General features: G+C 42.0%; 1 protein-coding gene across 7 annotated transcripts in view; it reads left to right on the plus strand.

The window, feature by feature from the left end:
- Positions 1 to 25,005, plus strand: part of ATP11B (ATPase phospholipid transporting 11B (putative)) — a 162,058-nt gene that overhangs the window by 62,940 nt on the left and 74,113 nt on the right. For all 7 annotated transcript variants that reach the window (XM_056565292.1, XM_056565291.1, XM_056565293.1 and 4 more), the window contains 4 exons: positions 2,798 to 2,901; positions 4,712 to 4,759; positions 20,333 to 20,397; positions 22,998 to 23,079. In XM_056565292.1, the coding sequence (XP_056421267.1) occupies positions 2,798 to 2,901; positions 4,712 to 4,759; positions 20,333 to 20,397; positions 22,998 to 23,079 (299 nt within the window). The remainder of the gene's footprint in view (positions 1 to 2,797; positions 2,902 to 4,711; positions 4,760 to 20,332; positions 20,398 to 22,997; positions 23,080 to 25,005) is intronic.

Genomic DNA, 25,005 nt, shown 5'->3' on the forward strand with positions numbered 1-25,005 from the left:
AAATATTTCCGGAGCTATCCATAGCCTTAAACTGTGATCATCTTGAGTAGTGTAATATTTCTGCTCAGAATACTGTAAAGTTCTTATTTTTTGGGGGGTTGCTTAAAACATACCACCAGTGTCCTGCATAATAACAGAGAAGGAATAGGTTAGCCGAAGTACCCCACTTGGATATGTACAATGGAGGGAATTTACTAAAACTGTCCTTTGTTGCACTAGCTTAGTTTTGGTCTATTTTTGCTGGTGGATATTCATGTGCATGTCAGTTTATATATTTGACACATTTTGCACAAGGCCTGTTTTGGTGCTTTTTGCACATGTCAGATAATAACTGTCTAAGGCTAGGTTTCCACACAGGTTTTTTTCTGGTGTTTTTTAGAAAACTGTTACTGCTGTTTTTGAGCGAAAGCAAGAAGTGTATTCAAAAGGAATGGGAAATATAATAGAAGGACTTACACTTCTCCTTCATACTGGATTCACTTCTGACTTTGGCTTAAATACTGCAGTGGTAGTTTTTCATAAAAACGCCAGAAAAAAAAAAAAAACTGTGTGGAATCCTAGCCTAATAGTAAAACTTTTGTTAAATACAGCAACCAATCACAGCTCTGCTTTCATATCTTAGCAAGCTCTGGACAAGTGAAAGTTGAGCTGTGATTGGTGGCTATGGGCAAAACCAGAAAGTTTTACGATTTGGATACATTCAGAAAGTTTTTTCCATAAAAATGCCAGGAAAAAGATCATTGTTGACACATGGTGTTTTTTTTTGTCCATAACACATTGGCCAGATGTTGGCAAGGGGTCAATAGGGAATATAAAATTCCATTTCTACTCATAATTTTTGTGTGTCCCTGTCCACTATTCTGGGACAAATTGCCACAAAAGTTACATCATGAAGGAAGGGAAGTTTTTTTGTGGCATTTTATTTTTTTCCCTGTTAAAAATAAAAAGTGAGTCTGAAGGAAGCCATAAACATTTTTTTTGATAATCACCCCAAAATTGTCCAAAAAGTGTCTTTAAAGTTCTTAACTAATTATTTCTTGCCTTATTTGTCACTTTTATGTGTCAGTAAGTGTCTAGTTGGCCTTGTAAATGTGGCCTAAACATACAGTCCTTACATATGCCCCTTTTGGTGTCTGAAAGTTTTGAGTAGAGATTAGCGAACTTACAGTAAATTTGATTTGTCACGAACTTCTTGGCTCGGCATTTGATGACTTATCCTGCATAAATGAGTTCAGCTCCCGTGGGCTGGAAAAGGTGGATACAGTCCTAGGAGACTCTCTCCTAGGACTGTATCCACCTTTTCCAGCCCACCGGAGCACCTGAAAGCTGAACTCATTTATGCAGGATAAGTCATCAACTGCCGAGCCGAGAAGTTCGTGACAAATCAAATTTACTGTAAGTTCGCTCATCTCTAGTTTTGAGTGTGGGGCATTTTAACTTTTTTTCTGGCACTGACTTCATAATACGTATGTTGGAAGTCGGTGTGTCTCAGTTGTGCTTGTGGAGCCAAAGTTTTGGCCCATCAGGGATTATTTAGACCAATGTATAGAGCTGTCAGCATCTAGCTCTGTTTCACTATGTTTGCTTGTCTTGTGACTGTGACAAACAGCCAAACAGGTGCGGGGTATCAGATATTGAGGTCCTCGGAAAACGCCTGTAATAATACACTATGCATACAATGCTGACTGTTTTAAATGACAGCAACTTTAAAAATGTTCAGTGCTTTTTGCATGTTTTCCATACGAAGAAGATACACATGCTGTAAGAGAAATATAAAAGCATAATACTTAAAATGTACTTCTAGGGTTTTTTTTTTCTTGCAGTGCCATAGATTTACATTATTTAGGTCTCACGACTTGAGATGGATCCTAGGGAGAGGCAGCAGGGAACTCCGTCTCATAGCGCACAACGACATAGCAGCTGGGGAAAAAGCCCCTTGGTTGACTATTTAGGTGCCAATTTTAAAATGCATTGCATTTAGACAAATGGTAAACAATGGGGCATGATAGTCTTTTGTTCAAAGACATGTGATCAGACGGATTCCCAAAAGTCTGATGCCGAAGGTCCCATAGACTTGCATGGGACCTCCAGCATCAAAGTTCTGGTAATTTATCTAATCATGTGAGTCTTGTAGCAATTCCCAGCTACAAGATTGCCTGTGAAGTTTAAATGTATCCTGCCTCCCGAGCAAAAGGAGATGATTTAAAGCAGTGGTCTTCAAACTGTGGCCCTCCAGCCAACGGCTGTCCGGGCATGCTGGGAATTGTAGTTTTGCAACATCTGGAGGGCCACAGTTTGAAGACCACTGATTTAAAGAGTTTCTGTCATTTGGAGAAAAAAAAATTGACATGTCAAAAGTTTGGATTGACAGGGGTCTAAGTGTTGAGACCTTTGCTGATCAGGAGAACATGGCAATAGAAGTCTGTGCTGCTGCCCACTCCTCTCCCTGCTCTTTGACACTCTCCCTAGACTTATATTGCAAGTTTGTCTCTATCATGTAACATGGAGCTGGGAGAGAATGCACGAAGCGTGTTCTCCTGTTCAGTGGAGGTCTTCAGTGCTGCTAGGACATGTCAAAGTTTTTCCAAATGACAGTGGTCATTTAACTATTTATGGTCTTACAGGCTTTGGACCTTTTATGGATCAATTTATTATTATTTTTTCTCACACCTGATCTAGAAAAGTTATAAACTGTCATAATTTATTTAGTTGCCGACACTTTTTTAGAGCATCTCTATTCATAGGAGCCTGAAGCTGGAGTATTGTATGCTCCTAATCCCCTATATCTCTTTTTCAGACACACTTTGCTGTTCCAGAAACTGCAGTATTACAGTCTGTTGCCAACCTGGACACATTAAAAGCAGTGATAGAATGTCAGCAGCCTGAAGCAGATCTTTACAGGTAAAACATTTCAGAAGGCGAATGGTGAATTTTGGAATGGACCTTGCAGTATGGTTGCATGGTCATTCCATGTACCCCTTGAGGGAAGGATTCTTATAACAAAAATCCCAGAGTCAGGAGATGGCATTGCCAACATTATCACAACATTGTAGTTTTTCCATAATAAAGTTATCCTTCCCACTCCTGGTTCTGGCAGTGCTTGTGTAGACCTAATCCTTCTAGAAGTACAATTGTCTTTATATCCAGGTTTTTGGTCATTTCTGTGGAAGCTTTAGAGTTGTGCTTAATTATCACAGCTATTAGAGGAGTGCATTTTGCCATCTCTTACATCCCAATGCTGCTATTCCACCACATTGTAGGCTTTGTAAAACTTTAATTTAACTCTAATTGATGTTGCTAGGTCATACCTTACCATTGAAATCTAACTTTTTCACCATCCTCAAGCGACTGGGTTCACAAAGTTAAAATTATTACAGTGACCCCTCGACCTACGATGGCCAGGACATACAATAATTTCAACATGCGATGGCCTCTCAGGGGCCATCACATGTTGAAGGCAGCATCAACATACGATGCTTTTGTATGTCAGGGCCATCGCATAAACGGCTATCCGGCAGCGCTGACTGCTTCAGTTGCCGCCGAATAGCCGTTTACGGTTCCCTGTGCCCTTTGCTGACGATCGTTTACCTGTCCTCGGGGCTCCGGCGCATCCTCTTCGTGATCCTCTGCATCGTCTGCGCTCTCCATTGACGTCATCACGTCGCTGGGCACGCCGTCCCGTCATCCAATAGGAGCGGCGTGCGTAGCGACGTGATTTCGGCAACGGAGAGCGCGGATGCGGAGGAAGCAGAGGCCTTGGCGGAGCATCGGGGACGCGGCGACAGCGATGGACGGCGACATCCCGGGCAGCGGTGACGGTCCAGAGCGGCGGGGACAGGTGAGTACAACTTCCTCTAACAGTGGTCTACAACCTGCGGACCTCCAGATGTTGCAAAACTTCCAACGGCTGTTCGGGCATGCTGGGTGTTGTAGTTTTGCAACATCTGGAGGTACGCAGGTTGTAGACCATTGTCCTATACTTTACATTGCACGGATCCCTCAACATACGATGGTTTCAACTAACTATGGTCCGTTTGGAACGGATTACCATCGTATGTTGAGGGACCACTGTATTTTTTTCTAACGTATTATCATGGACCACTTGGCACTTCCAGCATTTGCCTTCATGCCACTTTATTCCAAGTTGGGTCTGAGATAATTCTACCTACCTGGCTCTGCCCCCAACCCCCCACCCCCCCTTTTTTTTTTTACCCCTCTTCCCTGTTTTTGTAGTTTCACATAAGTGTAATACATGGGTATTTCTTTGCCTAAATGTCCCAGCCTGCCAGACAGTGAGCATACAGGATCATTTGGGTCAGTAGATGCACTGCCAGGCTGGGACATTTGGTTTCTCCGTATTACACTTAAGCATTATCCTTTGTTCAGAGCGATTCATCTGACCTGGAAATTTCAGTCGCAACAACTAAATCAGTTATTTTCTATTCACCATGTTCACTATTGCAATTTTATCTTGATGTTGGTTGATCTTTCTTCTGTTAGAGGGCTACATTTTCTTTCTCAAGTGAGAAAACATAAGAATTGATAAAGAAAGTGTATTGTAAAATTGTGTAACTTTTCATTACTTACAAATAGTTTGTTGAAACCAGAGTGCCCCTTTAAAAATCTCTACTGCAAAGTGAATAATAAATGTAGCTAATAAATATGCAAAATATTTATGGTTACTAAAAATGCCACGCAAATGTTTACTTAGGTTTGTTGGAAGAATAACCTTGCAGGAGCATTCAGAGGATATTGTAAGGTAAGTTTGCTTTGTATTTTTATTTTTTTTTGTTTATCGTTCACACTGGACAATAGGATAAAGTGGATGCTTGTTTTCTGGTATTCATAAAATAAAGTGCTCCGTGCCCCCCAATATAAGTTTTTTAGACTGATCGTGCATCTTAATGAGTTATATTTTGTTTTACTTTTTTTTTTTTTTTTTTTAAGTTTTTTCATTTAAAGGGTACCTCTCATCAAAAAAACTTTTGATATATTATAGATTAATGTGTGCAGAATAACTTTACAATTGCATGTTATTAAAAAATATGCTTCTTTCTATTTAATTTTCCACTTTGAAGAAATGACCACTAGGGGTCTCCCTACCAGTCCTGGCAACAAGCATTTCAGACTCATGCTGGAGTCCTAAACACTACGAGCTGCCAGTCTGCTTTGTTCACAAAGGAGAACACTCAGAGCTGCCAGCCTGCTTTGTTCACAGCCTTTTTGGCTGTGCACAAAGCAGGCTGGCAGCTCTGAGTGTTTAGGACTGATCGGTAAAAATACAATAGAAAGAAGCATATTTTTCATTAACATGCTATTGGAAAGTTATTCAACATTCATTAATCTAAAATATATCAAAAGTTTATTTGATGAGAGGTACCCTTTAATGATTGAAATGAATGAGAAATCTAAAGGTTTGTGTATTTCAGTGCTGCTTATTCTAGTATCAGCAGAACTCTGTGATAGTCTCCTTGTCCATGCACAGTCTTGTTTTGATGACTATGCCTGAAATAATTTGTATTGGAATCTCCCCGCACCATGTAGCTTTAGCTCATGCTGTGGACATGGGGTTGGAGGAAGAGTGGTGCCGTTACCCATAGCAATCAATCAGATAGCTCCTTTCATTTTTCAGAGACATTTTTGAAAATGAAAGAAGCTGTCTGGTTCCTAAAGGTAACTGCCCTACTCTTCTACACAGGTTTTGATAATATCTCCCCCATAGTTTCTATAAGAAGAGCAGTGTAGCAGGAGACTTCCCAACACACCTTCAAGATGATGGCATTGTGTTCACCACACAAATTTGTTTTATTACCTGGGAGCAGGGGGCTATATTGTTCTTGTAAATATTCCTTGAGGCTGCTTACTCTACCCAGTGTAATTGCTATGCATCTGTCCTAAGGCACAATTGCCAAGTGCTACTCAGCTGCTTCTGTGTGTCAGGGTGCAGTAATCTATACATTCTTTTATGGATTAAAGGATAAATCTCATGCTAGAAAACGTATCCCCTATCCGATAGTGGGTCCGAGCGCTGGGGCCCCCCGGGATCTCCTGTACGGAGCCCCTGTGCTTTAGCACCGGAGCGCGTCATGACCCGTTCCCGAAGCGGAGGCCACCATGCCCCTTCATAAAGCTCTATGGGAGAGCCGAAGTTTGCCGAATGGCTCTCCCATGGAACTATATGGAGGGGGCGTGGCGGCCTCCGCTTCGGGAGGGGGTCGTGACGCGCTGTTGTGCTAAAGCACAGGGGTTCCGTATAGGAGATGGCGGGGTCCCCAGTGCTCGGACTCCCCCTGCGATCTTAAACTGATCCTTCGGACAGGGGATAAGCTTTCTAACATGAGACTTATCCTTTAATTCAGATTGGCGTTTTTCCTGGCACATCAGAGAACTCATGCTTTTTTCAAAATGATACTCAGTGTATATTCTTTCAATAGTGTAGTATTGTGCATTATAAGGGGTTGAAATATGGTAAGGTCTTTCAAATTACATTATTATTGTATGTTAAAACTCTTATTTTTAGACCAAAACACTTAGGAAAGACAGTAGTTGTATCCAAAGTCTCCACCAAAATAAGAAAAAAAAATAAGATTAAATAAAAAGAACAAGATAACTAATACAGATAAAAGAAGTCCTTACATATAAAACCAAGAAAGCTGCTGGAAGCTGTAATTCACTTTATACATAGTAGGCAGACACTTCTTCATTGTCCTGAACTGTATGCATAGTGTACCAGAGATACAAAATGGAGCCGCCCTCACCTGGTGTCCAAAGGAGCATTTTGTCCTGGCCCATGTTAAGAAAAGTACAGTACCACACTATTCTGTAGAGAGGCACTGCTAGACAGCAAATCTGTGCATTTACTTCAATAATTCAGGATCTTACCAGTTAAAAACCCACTCTGATTGGTTGGATCTTCCAGCCATTAAAGGGAACCAAGCATCACTTTTTACCCCCTGTAACTATTAAAAACACGTCCTAGAGCATGTAACCATTGTTCCTACCATGTTTCTGTAGTGCATGGCAATGAATGAAAAGCTCCGAAAATCAACTTATAAAATGTCCCACGCTGTATGTTCATTTCTGTAAGTAGTCACTTGGGCGGTGCTGCATTCCTATTTAGTCGCCGTGGCCAGAGCTGAAATCACGCCCCTCCCGTCCTAAACACGCCTACATTGGCGTGATTAACAGCCTGGCCGCAGTGGAATCAGCCTCGTCTCTCCTGTCAGCTCGTGCAGTGAAAGGAGCGCGTGAGTCTGCAGACTGCTGGAGTGCCGCTGGGTCCTAGTGCCAGCCGGATACATACACTCTCCTGCTGTCAGTGGAGAGCATAACATCTAGAGATCGGCGAGGGACACACAGGACATATTGTACTTCAATCCTCCTGTCCACCTGTCTTCTTGGGTAGATTACTAAATGTTAGTTAGGTGTATGTATTAAATTATGTTATACACTGAAAAGAGTGGTGGTGGTGGGGGGATCTGATGATCACTAGTGCTGATAATCAATGAAGGGGGGGGGCAGAGATGGAGGGATTAGGGGATTAGTGGGAGTAATAGTTATCCACTGGGGAGGGGTGGAAGGGCAGTTTTATGGATTTATTGTTCCATAAAACTACAACTCCCAGCATGCCCGAAAAGCCAAAGTCATGCATGCTGAGAGTTGTAGTTTTGCAACAGCTGGAGACACACTGGTTGGGAAACACTGGCTTATCTCATTAGATAGCGTCACTCAGTCAGGGTCACTATGTTATAGAAGTTGCAATACTAAAACTCCCAGCATGCCCGGAAAGCCAAAGCTTGTCCGGGCATGCTGGGAGTTGTAGTTGAGCAACTTCTATAACATAGCAACCCTGACTGAGTGACGCTACCTAATGAGATAAGCCAGTGTTTCCCAACCAGTGTGTCTCCAGCTGTTGCAAAACTACAACTCTCAGCATGCATGACTTTGGCTTTTCGGGCATGCTGGGAGTTGTAGTTTTATGGAACAATAAATCCATCTCAGCGTGCACGGACAACCTTTGGCTTTCTGGGCATGCTGGGAGTTGTAACTTTGTAGCAAAATGTAGGCATACAAATGCAGGAAAACACTGGCATGTTACCCATTGGTTCACAATTAGTGTGCCTCCAGCTGTTGCAAAAGTACAACTCTCTGCATGCACAGACAGACTTTGGCTCTCCGGACATGCTGGGAATTGTAATTATGTTATACCCCCACACTCCCTTTTCAGTGTAGAACATAATTTAATACATACACCTAACATTTAGTAATCTACCTAAGAAGACAGGAGGATTGAAGTACAATATGTCCTGTGTGTCCCTCGCCGATCTCTAGATGTTATGCTCTCCACTGACAGCAGGAGAGTGTATGTATCCAGCTGGCACTAGGACCCAGCGGCACTCCAGCAGTCTGCAGACTCACGCGCTCCTTTCCCTGCACGAGCTGACAGGAGAGACGAGGCTGATTCCACTGCGGCCAGGCTGTTAATCACGCCCATGTAGGCGTGTTTAGGATGGGAGGGGCGTGATTTCAGCTCTGGCCACGGCGACTAAATAGGAATGCAGCTCCGCCCAATGGACTACTTACAGAAATTAACATACAGCGCGGGACATTTTATAAGTTGATTTTCGGAGCTTTTCATTCATTGCCATGCACTAGAGAAACATGGTAGGAACAATGGTTACATGCTCTAGGACGTGTTTTTAATAGTTACAGGAAGTAAAAAGTGATGATTGGTTCCCTTTAACACAACCACGATCCAAACTGTTTCTGAAATTGTTTAAGTATAGTTTTAAATTAAAATAGTTTTGTAAAGTTGAAATATTTTGTATGTTGAAAATATTGTAATGTCATGCACTGTCATGTAAGAAGCCAGCCAGAGCTCCTTCCATGACAGTGCGCTCAGCCTATCACCGGCCGGGGCGGGACATCGCTGCGGCCGGTGATACGCCAACGGCTCTGTGAAGTCTCCGTCCCCAGGAAGTTGAATGAGGTTTGCACCGCTGGACCGCGAGGCCGGTACCGGACCGACGGGGGAATGTAGGAAGGTATGTTAAAGTTTATTTTGTTTATTTTTGCAGCTCGGGCACAGCAATATAATAAAAGTCTTGCACTACAGTTGTCCTTTAAGGATCACTATATTACTTTCTACTGATTGGAACATATTAAATATCACATAATAATTACTAGCACCAAGATGCAGTCTTTCCAGAGGTTCTCTGCTGTACCTAGTATAGGTAGTATAGGTAGGCCCCAGCAAGGAATCTCTTTATGTGATGTAATATGCTTAAGTTTTAAATAGGTATTTACCTCAGTAGGCACGAGCGCTCACGTGACCGGTGATGCGCCAGCACTTATGCGGACCGCCTCATTGTGCAAGTGAGCGCGGGAAGAAGGGGGACCTTTGGAAGATCGGGGTTCCGGACTGCAGGTAGGTATAGCAGTCCGAAACCCCGCATTGGTCTCCTTTTCACCCGCACTATAACCTGGGGAATCTGGTTATAGTGCGGGTGAACATGTGACATTTTTCTTTAAGTATTTGAACACAGGCATGTGCAGTCCTTTGGTTAAAGGGGTTTTCTGGACTAACATGACTGAACCTTTACACAGGAATGGACATCAGTTGGAGATTTTCCTACCCTTGGTGACAGAAAATATAGATTTTATTAAAGACAGGAGGCAAGCATTATGCTTTAAATATTCCTTTATTACTTCAAGCAGCAAACAAAGTTAACATTCAGTTGTTAAGAAAAATATGAGAATTAGGTTAGGCCATTAGCCAATCACTGAATAGTCTCCAGTATCATAAAGTCCCAAACTAATAAATCCAATTCCTCTTTCTTTGGTGGCGTAGCAGAAATGCAGACTATGTGTCCTCTCTTGGAACAAAACGGAGTAACAATTGGAACATCAGTAGAACATTGAACCATTCTTAAAACTTGAATCTTGTGAAGATCAAGAGGAGAAATGATCCACTGTAGAAGCGATCAAACTGCAAATAATAGAAAATAATCGGGTAAAAAAGGGAGGGACATACTCGCCTCCTGTCTTTAATAAAATCTATATTTTCCGTCACCAAGGGTCGGAAAATCCCCAATTTTATTACAAGACCGGAGGCTCACATTATGCTTGTTTAAAGCTGGTAAATATAACAGTAATAAATAATATAATCATAATACAGTAAATAATATTTCTCATAGGAAACCAGTGATCGACGATTCTGCCGCATGACTGCTCATGCCTGGATCTCAGGGGCCCTCCCGCTGTCCTGTAAGCTGTTCGGGATGCCGCGATTTCGCCGCGGCTATCCCGAACAGCCCACTGAGTTAACCAGCAGCTTTCACTTTCGGTTTTAGCCGCGCGGCTCAGCTCTGAGCGCGCGGCTAAAGGGTTAATAGTGCGCAGCGCCGCGATCGGCGCTGCGTGCTATTAGCGGCGGGTCCCGGCTTCACTATGATGCCGGGCCCGCCGTGATATGATGCGGGGTTACCGTGTAACCCCGCGTTATATCAGGGGAGCAGGACCAAGGACGTACCAGTATGTCCTTGGTCCTTAAGGGGTTAAAGCTGATTGGATTTCTTTCCAAATTATCTTTAATTTCTGGGTTGGGAGACTCAATGTGATTAAATGAGTATTGATTAAGAACCCTAGAAATTCTATCTGTTTCGATGGAATTAGAATAGATCTTTTACTGAGTTTATTTTGAAACCTAGGTTTGAAATGAGGGTCAAAGTCCAATGTGAATGAAGATGTATCAGATGTAATGATTCGGCCATGATTAAAATATCGTCTAGATATATAATAAGATGAACTCCTCAAGCTCTTAGTACAGTTACTACTGGTTTTAACAATTTTTTTGAAGCACCATAGAGCTGAGGATAGGCCAAAAGAGAGACTGGTAAATTGCCACTTCTGACCTTCCCATAAAAATTGGAGGTATGGCTGTGAGTTTTGATGCATAGGCACCGTGAGGTAGGAGTCTTTGAGATCTATTTTGATCAGCCAATCGTCTTGTAACAAATCTTTTAATAGATGGATGCCTTGCAACTTGAAATGGTGATACAGGATATAATTGTTCAGGATTTTTTAATTTGACAGGTCTGTGACCTCTCATCTTTCTTTTTGTCCAGGAAAAGATTGCTTAAGAAACCTGGAGTATTTACTGGAATTTGAATAATTGCGGCTTTGGAACATAGTTCCTTGATTTCTAGACAGATAAGATCTCGGTCTGCTTTTGATAATGGTATTGGATGTGGTTTTTGAGTCTGAACAGGAGGAATATACATTCTATTCGATATCCCTGTTCTCTGTGCAGAATCCACGCGTCATGTTAATGATGGACCAAATGTGGAAAAAAAAAGTGCTATCCTCCCTCCTAGGGGAATGTAGGAAAAATGTGAAAGTAGTGCACTTACCTGCAGCGGGTCTGGATCTGGTATATCCTCTATGACTCCTAGCTTTCCATAGTTATCCACTGGATGGGAAAAAGGGTGCGGTGGGATATGAAGAGGTGGGTACCGAGAATGCATGTGCACGTGGAATTGTAGGGCCTCTGTAAGGGATTCTATTCTGGGGCTGAAAAAAAAGTTAATGTGATGTAACCCCTTCCCTAGTAAAAATCAGAATCGCCCCCCTTTTCTCATTTAAAAAAAGGGTTATGATTTTTAAAATGTAAGGAGGAAAAAACAAAAGTACAAAAACTGAAAAACGCTTGGTCCTTAAGGGGTGAAGGGATGTCTGTGCCTTATCTAGTGACGAAAAGAGCCCTACATACTTATTTCTTTCATATAGGACTTGCCAAAAAGATTATTATCTGGAGAGGGTGTGGATTCAGAATTCGCCAGGCGTACCATCTGAGGGTCCAACTTCATTAAGATGGACCACTTCCTCTCCATACACAGGGCTGCGTTGGCATTCCGGAAAAGACAAAGGGCCCTTTAAGCCACACCTTGGAGAGTTTGCACATCAATCGTGTTTCCTGATAAGGATGCTTCCTCCGTCAAATCAAGAATCTTGGTCAAAGAACCAAGAAGGTCTAAAAATTTGTCCTGAATGGACCTAAAGGCACGATCAACTCCTTTCTTTGGGTTTTTCCCTGATTTAATTAAGTAGCGTTCCAGGGTTGGATCCAAATCAGGAGGGGTAGACAATTTTTGGGGAAGAGTAGGTCTGGGACATTCAGATTTAAGTTTGCTACAGGCAGCTTGATCATAAGGTTTTTTCACCCGGTTGCATACTTATTGGGTTGTGGATTCTGATCGTGGATTCTTTATATGGTCTGGGTCGAAATATGGGTTCCGAGTGCTATCTAATAAAAGGGGATTAGTAGTCATCACCTAACAATTCCATATCATCTTCAGATACGTCTCCATATTCGGAGTCTCTGTCCGATTCAGAAAAAATTACATTATCTTCTGAAGAAGATTGCACAGGAGAATTGGGGAAATGAATTGCCTTTTTCTGTAATTGTCTGCTTAAATTGCACTTTGTCAGGGGCTGAGAGTCCGTGATGTAAATTAGATACATATAAATCTGTGCTTTTTGATAAAGCTTTTGGTAAAACCTGATCCTCATGATGTTTATGCATTTTGCGTTGCTTAGCAATGGAAGGATTGGTAGACATATGGCGCTTCTTTTGAGAAGCTTTCCCCTTTTTTAACCCACCCACCATATTTGAGGTGGAGTCCTCAGCCGACCAGAAGACATCGGACAGCGAAGAAGGACCTTTTTGAGGTGAATTATGAATATTAGAGTGATTTATTGCTGAGGTAACTGATTTTGAGATCATGAATTGTAGACGTTGCAGATCGGACAGCGGTTTGTACAGACTTGCTGACCGATTGGTCTACAGGCATGTGGAATTTCTATCACCCGACGCCCGGGACATGCAGTTCCGGGCGCCGGGCAGGTGAATTTTTCCCGTGGGCAAGCAGGGCCAGACCTGACAACCGCGGAGGGCCTCAGCAGTCTGTATAGAGCGGGCTCCCGACTCGTGCCTGCTCTGTAATCCGCAGACCCCGGCTGTTCTCAGTAGCTGGGGGCCGCCGCTAATAGCCAGCATATGGCGATCGCTGCGGCTGGCTATTAACTCTTTAGATCGCCGCTGTCAAAGAGCCACTATAGAGGTAGCTGGAGGGCTTACCTCTACTTACCTGGTGTCTGTGTCTCATTGTGTCATTGATAGAGTCTGGCTGGACTAGGCTCTATCAATGGATAGCAGAGCACACAGATCAATAGAGTTCAATAGAACTCTATTGATCTGTATGAGGAATCTAATGATTCCTCCAAAAAGTCTAAAGTGTAAAACAAAAACAAAAAAGTTTTAATAAAAGTTAAAGACACACATTAACCTCTTCCATGTTAAAAGTTCAAATCACTCCCTTTTCCTATATAAAAACATGTAAACATAATAAAAATAAATATAGTATCGCTGCATGCGTAATTGTACGAACTATTAAAATATAACATTATGTATCCCATACGGTAAATTACGTAAATGTAAAAAAAATTACCAAACCACAGAATTGCAATTTTTATAATATCCCAGAAAAAGAAGTAAAAAAAGTGATTAAAAAGTCAGATAAATACCAAAATGGTACCGATACAAAAAACAGATTATGCCGCAAAAAAATTAGCCCTCATACAGCCTGGCATGCGAAGGAAAAAAAATTCAAAAAAGTTCAGAATTTTTTTAAAATTAGTAAAACATGACGGAAACTATACAAATCTGGTATTGCTGTAATCAGGCGACATAAAGTATCGAAATAACATTAGCTCAACCACAAGGTAAATGACGTAGAAAAGAAAACCACCAAATCTGCTAATTTATTTTAAACTTTTACTATTTCAATTTCACTTCACCGAATATATACCGTATTTTTCACCGTATAAGACGCACTTTTTCTTCCCCAAAACTGGGGGGGGAAAGTCAGTGCGTCTTATACGGCGAATGCACCCCTATCGCGGCGGTCCCTGTGGCCATCAACGGCCGGGACCCGCGGCTAATACAGGACATCACCGATCGCGGTGCTGCCCTGTATTAACCCTTCAGACACGGCGATCAAAGCTGACCGCCGCGTCTGAAGGGAAAGTAACACTAACCTGGCTGTTCAGTCGGGCTGTTCGGGACCGCCGCGATTTCACCGCGGCGGTCCCGAACAGCCCGACTGAATAGCCGGGTTAGTGCTTACAGGACACCGGGGGGGACCTTACCTGCCTCCTCGGTGTCTTCTCCGTTCAGGGATCCCCTGTATGGCCTGCGCTCTCCTTCCTCGTCGTCGCGTACGTGCGTCGGCGTGCGTAACGACGTGATGGCGGCGACAGAGAGCGCGGATACCCAGCGGGCAGCAGAGACGTTCCAGAGCGACGGGGACACGGCGACAGCGATGGAGCGACATCCAGGGCAGCGGTGACGGGTCCGGAGCGGAGGGGACACGTGAGTATTACCATCTCCTGCAGTGGTCTTCAATCTGCGGACCTCCAGATGTTGCAAAACTACAACAGCCGTTGGCTGTCCGGGCATGCTGGGAGTTGTAGTTTTGCAACATCTGGAGGTCCGCAGGTTGAAGACCACTATTGGGTTCAAAATCTTTATTTTTTTTAGATTTTGCCCCTAAAAATTGGGTGCGTCTTATACGCCGGTGCGTCCTATATTGCGAAAAATACGGTATATATTATATATATATATATATATATATATATATATATATATATATATATATATATATATATAAATATATAATTATTTTTTTTTTTTTGGTTCGGAGAATGTTATTGAAAAATTAAAAGGTATCATTATAGTAGGTAGTTATGGCTATTATAGGGCAAGGAGGAAAAAATGAGTGTAAAAGCGAAAATTGGTCTGGACAAGTGGATCATCATGAGGGACAATTAGATTTATCTCCCCTGGGTCTACCATGGACTGTAAGACATTTTCATCCACAAAATCAAAATTCTGTTTGCAGATTTCTCATAATCTCTCAAAATTGTATATAGAAAAATAGTATATATAAATAAATAATATATAATTATATATTTATATATATATATATTAAGTAATTAATATAATTACCGTATTTATTGGCGTATAACACGCATTTTTTAGGCTAAAATTTCTAGCCTAAAGTCTATGTGCGTGTTATACGCCGATAAGTCGCTGCAGTTCAATGATTTAAAGCGGGCGCTTCAAATCAATGAACTGCAGCGGCTTTTCCATGTGCAGAGACCTGCCGTCGCTGCCTGCTTCTCTCCCCCTGCTATCGGCGCCGCTGCCCCTTCTCTCCCCCTGGCTATCAGTGTCGCTGCCCCATTGCCGGCGCCGATAGCCAGGGGAAGAGAAGCGGCGCCGATAGACAGTGGGAGAGAAGGGGCAGCAGCACCCATTGCCGGCACCGCTGCCCCGTTGCCTCCCCCATCCCCGGTTGTATAATTACCTGTTGCCGGTGTCGGGTCCGCGCTGCTTCAGGCCTCCGGTGTGTGTCCCCTGCATAGCAACGACGCAGGGGACGCACAGCGGAGACCCGACCCCGGCAACAGGTAATTATACAACCGGGGATGGGGGAGGCAATGGGGCAGCGGCGCCGGCAATGGGTGCCGCTGCCCCTTCTCTCCCCCTGGCTATCGGCGCCGCTGCCCCATTGCTGGCGCCGCTTCTCTCCCCCTGGCTATCGGCGCCGGCAATGGGGCAGCGGCACTGATAGCCAGGGGGAGAGAAGTGGCGGCAGCAGGGCTCTAGACCCAAGGAAAGGCAGGGGGAGAGTAGCGGGCAGCGACGGCCTTCCTCCCCCTGCCTTTCCTGCTGGCTTCTGTGGGGTCAGTAACAGTGTATCGGGGTATACAAATGCACACACACGCACCCTCATTTTGTCAAAGATATTTGGGTAAAAAACTTTTTTTACCCAAATATCCTTGGTAAAATGAGGGGGCGTGTTATAGGCCGGTGTGTGGTATACCCCGATAAATATGGGTAAATGAATATATAAATTATGTAGTAAAAAATATATATATAAATTCATCAATAAATGAATAAGGTATGGGTAATAAATTATTAGTTAATAATTATGAGAATAAATTATGAAGGGTCAATATCTTGTAGACCGGGGGTCTCAAACTCAAATTATCCGGGGGCCACTTGAGGAAGCAGCTGGGTGAGGCTGGGCCGCATGCGCCCATTACATATAATGCCCTCATCATACGCCCCTCATCATCCACCAGCAACACCCTCCACCAGCAGTAGCACCCCCATCATCCACCAGCAACCCCCCCATTCCCCCTACTCCGTGTGGTAATAGCATGAGCTGACGGATGATGAGGGTGCTACTTGTCGATTACCCCACTCCCCCCGACTCATACACAGACACACCCACACAGACAGACATGCACACACACATGCGCACAGACACATACACACACACACACACACACACACACACACACACATACACACATACATACATACATACAGACACACACACATGCACACACATAGACAGATACAGACAGACACACACAAATGCACACACACATAGATAGACACACACACACACACACACACATACAACCTTACCTGTACTGCACTGCACTTCTCCTTTCTGGAGTAGTGAAGAAAACTGTGTCTTGAGGCGTTCTGTGTCCCGAATAGCTGAGGAAAGTGCTGAGTCACTGTGCTGAGTGCTGAGACACTGTAATTGGTTGATGGAGGGGGGCGTGAGCAGTCTCTGCTCTGCTCAGGACACAGAACTGCTTCAAGACAGTTTTCTTCACTACATACCTGGCGCGGGCCACAAACTTTCGTTCCGCGGGCCGCAAGTTTGAGTCCCCTGATGTAGACAATAAATCATGAATAACCTAGAATAAAAAAAAAAATATATATATATATATATATATATATATACAATCCAAATTGAAGCAGCACCTCCTAATTCCTGCTTTGAATGAGTGCCAGCCCTGAGACCTCGGTGCTCCGGTCCGTTTTTCAATAGGATAAATGTAGGCAGCACACCAAAAATTGTGCTAAATCAAAGTGCTTTTATTCCAAGGAACAAGACAACGTTTCGGTGTGAGATCGCCGAAACGTTGTCTTGTTCCTTGGAATAAAAGCACTTTGATTTAGCACAATTTTTGGTGTGCTGCCTACATTTATCCTATATATATATATCCCAAAAAGTATAATTAATGATGATTAAGGATACTGTAGGCAGAGTATGTGGCCTGACAGGAATATTGAAGTAATGAGAGCCTATGAGAAGGTGCCGGGAACACTGAGGTCCGGAGCTGACAGGAGACAGCGGGAGCCGGCTAATAGAAAGCTATTGATAAGTGTACAATGATCCCCCCCGACCTACGATGGCCCCGAAATACGATAATTTCAACATACGATGGGCTCTCAGAGGCCATCTCATGTTGAAGGCAACATCAACATACAATGCTTTTTTTATGTCAGGGTTATTGCATAAACGGCTATGCGGCAGCGTGGACTGCTTCAGCTGCTGCCGGATAGCCGTTTAAGGTGCCCCGTGTTGTCTGGTGAGTGTCACTCACCTGTCCCAGACGTTATAGTAATAACAGGCATGCTGGGAAGCTACAGGTTAAGATATGACAGCTCTGAGTGACAGCTGTGAGGTTCTGCAGCAGCTTAGGGGCCTAGGTTCCTCTGTCTAGGGGTTATGAGAGGTGTTCCAGACCCTGGCCTCTTACAAGTAAAGATGGTTCATTTGGAATGAATTACCATCGTATGTTGAGGGATCACTGTCGTCTTCAGGCTCCGCTGCATGGCCGTCGCTCTCCTTCGTCATAATCACATCCCGTCATCCAATAGGAGCGGCATGCGTAGCAACGTGATGACGGCGATGAAGAGCGACGATCCAGGACAGCGGTGATGGTCCGGGGCGGCAGAGACACGCGAGTATAACTTTCTATACTGTATTGTAATACTATTGCACGGATTCCTCAACATATGATGGATTCAAGTAAAGATGGTTCATTTGGAATGAATTACCATCGTATGTTGAGGGATCACTGTACGTCGTAGCTAGTATTACAGCAGGAGCTGGCAGACAGAGAAACACACACTAGCGATAGTCGGAGCTGACAGGTGAGCTGACAGAACGAATCACTTAGTATAGCTGAGAGCCGCGTCTGAGGGGAGATATTAAATGCACGAATAACAGCTGGTCACCAAATGTGCATGTCACCTCAGTTACGCAGCGGGAGCCGCGTAAGAGGTAAAAAAAATTGTTAGGGAAAAACTAATGTCATGGATTAGAGGGGGGATATGAGGGGAATAATGTATATAAATAATGAAATTTTATATGAGATGAATTAATACAGAAAATAATAATACAGGGGCAATATATATTTATAGGAAAGAAATGTAAATAAATTAACTGGATATATATAGTTAATGGGTAATGAATAAATAAATATACCAATAACGCTATGAATGAGTATTTAATAGTATATACCGGTATATCAATTTCAACATATAGAGAACCGAATAAATGGAGATATGTGTGAAGCAGAGCAAAAAATATATAGTACTTATCTTATACTGAAGCAGCAAAGAAAGAGGAAGTGGATTTATTAGTTTGGGACTTTATGATACTGGAATATTCAGTGATTGGCTAATGGCCAAACCTAATTAGCATATTTTTATTAGCAACTGAATGTTATCTGTTTGTTTGCTGCCTGAAGTAGTAAAGGAAGATTTAAAGCATAACGTGAGCCTCCAGACTTGTAATAAAATCACTGATTAACAGTACACTACCAACCCTCACTGATCAGTGTTCAGCACCTGCAATACACAGTGAATGTGGCTGGAAGCAGTTGGTACCATTTAATATGTAGTGAAAGGGAGCTGACTTCAATAACTAGGCCCGGGGCAATGTTGACTGTATATTGCAGGTACTAATTGTCGACACGCTGCTTATAGCGATTGATGGCCTATCCTAAGGATTGGCATATAATTTTATGAGTCTGGAATACCCCTTTAATCATGAGTACAATTGTGTCCTCATTCTCGGGATTCTTGGGTTTTAGCATGCGGGCCCCCATCCATTAGATTGTTTTAACTTTTAAAGATAGTAATGTATTATATGTCAAGCTTTAGCTAGTATTGTGTAAGTGTAGTAGCAATGGATATTGTTTTGTCATATCTGTATATCACAACTTGACAATTTTTTGTTTTGAATCTAGAAGCCAGCAAAAAAGTTAAGACCCACGTTTTTTGACGATACCACCTTTTGTGTTGTATTAACTTTTTGATTGCTTTTTATTTACATTTATGCCATTTACCACACAGTTTCAATACCTTTACATTTTAATAGTTCAGACATTTGTGCTCATGGCAATAACGGCCACTTTCCTCCTCACATGAAACAGCTGCCAAGTGTACTACTGGTATGCACTGCGGAACGATCCTGATTGGTCGGTGACAGATTGCAGTAAATTTGATTTAAGGATGTGAGCTGCTGATACCCTGATAGATGGCTGATGAGATCCCAGGCACCAGCTCCAAATCACTGTGGCAACCTAGCGCCAGGCATTTGTCAAGGCCTACTGTTTATAGTCATTTATGATTTATTAAAAGGGTTATCCAGGAAAAAACTTTTTTATATATATCAACTGGCTCCAGAAAGTTAAACAGATTTGTAAATTACTTCTATTAAAAAAAAAATCTTAATCCTTTCAGTACTTATGAGCTGATGAAGTTCAGTTGTTCTTTTCTGTCTAAGTGCTCTCTGATGACACGTGTGACGGGAACCGCCCAGTTTAGAAGCAAATCCCCATAGCAAACCTCTTCTACTCTGTGCAGTTCCCGAGACAAGCAGAGATGTCAGCAGAGAACACTGTTGCCAGACAGAAAACAACAACTCAACTTCAGCAGCTGATAATTATTGAAAGGATTAAGATTTTTTAATAGAAGTAATTTACAAATCTGTTTAACTTTCTGGAGCCAGTTGATGTATAAAAAAAAGTGTTTTCCTGGAATAACTCTTTATGTATATTGTATGCATTAGGCTAAGTTTCCACTTGGGTTTTTTTCTGGCAGTTTTTGGATATCTACCACTGCAGTTTTTGAGCCAAAGCCAGAAATGTATTCAAAAGGAATAGGACATATAAAGGAAGGAATTACACTTCTCCTCCATTATGGATCCACTTCTGGCTTTGGCTCAAAAACTGCAGTGGCAGATATCCAAAAACTGCCAGAAAAAAAAACAAGTGGAAACTTTGCCTTATAGTTGGGCTTTTGAGGATTGTTGTGGTTGTTAAAAGTGAATGAGAGTTAACATATGCATTTATGTATATATGCAATTACATTTTTTTATCTCTATTAAAGGCCTCTTGGACCAGAAAACCTTTTGCTTCGTGGTGCAAGGTTGAAAAACACGAAGGAAATTTTTGGTATGTTTTTTATTAAGTGAAATATAATAAAATGTAAAAATGAAGGCTGTTCATAAATGTCCTGACTGTAGGTCACTAGAAGGCTGTGCTTTTGAATCCTGCTAAATAACTATTCGCTCAGAAATGGACTGAATGTAGTCACTAGTAGACTACATTCCGTCAAATGAACTCTAAGGGCCCAGTGTGGGTTTACCATGGTATACATTGACATAACTTTCTGCACCTTTTACTTGTGAACTTAGCCTTAGTGCTTTGAATTATTAAAGGGGTTATCCACTATTAGGTGATTTCAGTACTTACCTGTCAGACAGTAATAGCCATGCTTAGGAAGGATCTATGTTTTTTCCTGGAGCTAAATAGCTGTGCTGTGAGTCCACCATAACGCTGTGGCTATCTTTTTGTGAAATTGCTATTTCCTGTAGGAAATCCCTCTGTCATGGATCCTTTGTGTGCAATAAATTTACCCATATATACTTCTTGTGGCAGCGCGATTCATCTCCCTTTCTTGGATCTCCTTTTATCTCCAGTATCTTCATTGACTATGAATGGAGCGGCAGTGCACATGCGCCACTTGCCGCTTCATTCTGTGGTAAGACTTGGGTTCCCATTCTCGGGATCTTGGGGGAGGGGGGGGTGTTCAGTGGTTAGAGCTCTATGCAGGCTTCTTGCTTGTCAATCAGTCTGTCTGGTGAGCATGTCACAATGCATCAGTGCCCTGCTTGTCCGGCAATGCTTTCCTGTATTTTGAGACACACAAGCAATAGCAAAAAGAAAGCATTCTTTTTTTTTTCCACCCAAAAATATATACTCATTTTTTTTAAACTTTTTTTTTTAAACCAATGTAAATTACATATAGTATACCTAAATTGTATGAAATGTTTTTGCAAATGACAATGCCCATTTAATAGTTGTAATGCCCCTTTAATGGCAGTGAATGTAAACTAATATGGCTTAGAATGAAGTTTTATTATCTTTTCAGCAGATATATGTTATGTAAACTGTAGAATACCATAAATATAGTCTGTACAGTAAACTTTTAGCTTTATCACTATTTTAGGCTGTTTGAAGTGCCCTGTCTTGTGTATGTGCAGAGATTCTTAGTGGTCTTCTTCACTTTCTCCTTGCTAATGATTGTGTATTTTGGTGTCTCTGTATTTAGCAGTAGATCCATATATAATGACCCTTTTATGTTCAGGTACAGTAATGTGTGTGTGTGATGTGTCTGTGATATACTTATGAATATCGGTGGGCAAAAACGGCAACTGAAAATGACTCATTCTGGGACAACTGCAGAGCCATAGGCTGATTTAGTAAGTGCTGTGAGTTGCAGTTAGTCACAAATTAACTACAACTCCCAGAATGCCTTTATTACAGCCTATTGCTCCGCAGTTGACTCAAACCAGAACTACAACTCCCAGCATGTACATAGTAGTATAGTATCGGTTATAGTGCAACAGGCAGGGAGTTTCAGTCTTGGGACAGCAGCAGAGGCAATGGCTGTTCCAGAAAATGTTGGGAGTTGCAGTTAGTTACTTACTGACTGCAACTCCAAGCATGCCCTGACACAGCCTTTGGCTCTGCAGCTTACCCAAACCAAAACTACAACTCCCAGCATGTTGCACTCTAACTTAAATGGGCACTGTCAGATACAAAAACTTTTGATATGTTGTAAAGCATGCAGAACCAATAGATTTTGCAATTGCTTTCATTAGAAAATTTTCAGTATTTCATACTAAAAAAAACAACAGTCAAACAACTGCCCCCCTTGCCTGCTTGGACACATACCAGTCCTGCTGTGTCCATGCGTCATCACCTATGTTGTCATGGACACACTTCCTTGATTGAAAGCTGTCAGCGCAGGGCTCACAGCTAGAGGAAAAATCCTCCCACTGTCAGCTTGTGTCCCGCTACTGTCAGTGAGGAAAAGTTGGGAGTTGTAGTTTTGCTAATGCTAGGGGAGATGTGAGCAGACAGAATACTGAGGGAGGGGGCAGAGACCTGCACAGTGAGCCCCCCCCCCCCCCTTTTGAGAGGAATTCAGACTAGTGAGCTAAATTAAAAGTGTAATAAAAAATAAATAAAGGTGCTAGACACATAAAAATTGTTGGATTTGACGGGTACGCTTTAAGTAAGATCACAGAAAACTACAAGCCTGAATCATCCTGTAGCTCCCTGCAGTAATTGGGTAGTCTCAGTGGCCTTGAGTGCCATTCCCTAGGGAGCAGAGGTAAAAGCCTTTGAGCACCAACATAGTGCCAGGCTATGCCATTTTGGGAAGCCACGCCCTTCCAATGTTTTGGCCCTTTTTTACCATTCGGCTCAAGGCCGAAAAGCACAATTTTCAGCCACTATGTTTTAGCTGGCGAAATATCTGTGCATCGGAGAATGCCTACCTGTAACAGAGACAGTAGTAATTTGAGAATGTGAATGCCTTGTTAATGGTAACATTGAATAGTAATATTTGTTACCGACAGATTTTCATATATTTAGTGTGTGTTTTTAAACTGGTTATTTTATTCTAAAAATTAATCAGGAGATGCATAGTATCTTTAGTCTGTGTCATTTACTTCTATATTTTTATTTATTTATTTTTTTTGTAGGAGTTGCTGTATACACTGGGATGGAAGCAAAAATGGCATTAAATTACAAGTGTAAATCACAAAAACGATCTGCAGTAGAAAAGTATGACAATCTATTTTCTAGTTAACAAGAATAAGAAAAAATGCTATTCCTTTGCTTTCAGTCACACTAGCTGTGCCCTCCTCCCGAGTAGCCTGGCTGCAGTGATAGCTTGAGTGCAGAGTTTCTGTACCCAGGCTGTCAATGAAGTCTGACTAGTGGGAAGACGATGCCACAAGCATGACTGGAAGCTGTTGTGTCAACTTTCCACCACCCCACCTTTGTACCCATTATAAAGTTCTTTTTTTCTCTATGTGACAATGCATGGAGCAGGGGAGAACTTTAGAACAACACAGTTTTTCTGGTCTGTCAGGTCCTGGAGGGGGTGTGCAACACTCCAGGGATCTTACAGGTTGTTTTTAAGAATAAATTGTATGGCTTATATGCAAATACATAGGAAGAAGAAATGGCTTGTATATATTAGTCACGTAATAAACATGTGATAAGTTCCTTTTAATAATGATTCTTTACAGAAAAAAACACCCTTGTTTGCTTTAAAGGTGTTGCCAGACAAAAAGTTTCTTTTTTTAAATATTTTTTTTTAATTTTTTATAATAATGCCCAAGCTGTCTGCGTAAACAAAAAAAAATGTACTTACCTTCTACACTCCTCACAGCCTCTGATATCATGGTGGCCGATGTCTGATGCACTGCACTTCCTGCGCCCACGACCCCCAGCAACTAGTTTCTGCTGAACCTCAGTTACTGGTGCTGAGGTCAGCATGACACATTGCCACTTGGCCAATTACTGGTCGCAATGGTGTCCCATTTCAATCAGTGATTGGCAGTGCGACTTATTGACCCCCAGGAAGTGCAGTGTGGCTGACATCTGGCACTACAATAAGGTAAGTACAATTTTTTTGTTGTTGTTCAAGCATGTAGCCTGTGCATATTAAAAAAATTGCCAGACAACCTCATTAAAAAATGTCCACTCTGTATGGAGTATTTACAACTACATAAATCAAGTATGTGTCCATTGTATTTTTATAAATAAGTAATTGTTACACTTTATGAATATTTAGTGACTAAGATGAAACTTTTTCCCATCCATCAAAGGACCCCAGAGCTTCTGTGTTTTTATATCTCACAAGATTTTGGACAGCACTGTCCAAGCTTCTGGTTATGAATCTATAGATCTCTACTGCTTTTCTTTAAACTTCACTTCAAAGTTAAAAGGGGTATTCAGGATACATGGATTTATTTTGTATTGTGCTTAAGCCTCAAAAAAATGTTTTTTTATAGGAACCCACCCCCCAGCCGCGACATCTGCTAGCGCACTGCTTTTTTCTGCTTTGTGATGGGCTTGTTTCGGCAGTGACAAACCACTCAGCCTATGAGTGACTGAAGTGCAAATAACCTTTTAAGGGGCTATTCAATTGTACAGTATCTGCTCATATTTGATGCATAGGATTTGAAACTGCAGATATTATGGGGTAGAGTTCTGTGTAAACTAAATGACTGAACACAGCATAAAATCTTCAGCTTCAAATCCTCTGCATCAAATATGCACAGCATACTGTATGTGTGAATGCACCCTAAAAAATCCCTATATCTCTCTAAAATAAGCATCTATAGTCTGTCACAATTGTAATCTGAAGGAATCTGTATAGGTTATTTTATATACCAATATATATGAAGCTTCTTATCATTTGAGTAAACTTTTGACATGTTGCCCAGACATGTCAAAAATTTTGATCACACAGTACAGTAAGTGAGGGTGAGCTAGCACTGATAGGACAGGAGAGAGCACAGAGGAGTGTTAGCCCATCCTCACTTACTGGACTTTGTCCATGCTGTGCTTTAGCTAGGACAAAGCCATTGTTTTATAAGCCATAGTATCTATAAAAAAAAGAAATAGCATTTTCTTATGAAGTATATTAGAAAGTTTAAGGTTTTGCCAAGATGTACAAAATATAAAAAGATTTTGTAT

This window comes from Hyla sarda, chromosome 3, assembly GCF_029499605.1.
Source record: "Hyla sarda isolate aHylSar1 chromosome 3, aHylSar1.hap1, whole genome shotgun sequence".
Lineage (NCBI taxonomy): Eukaryota > Metazoa > Chordata > Amphibia > Anura > Hylidae > Hyla > Hyla sarda.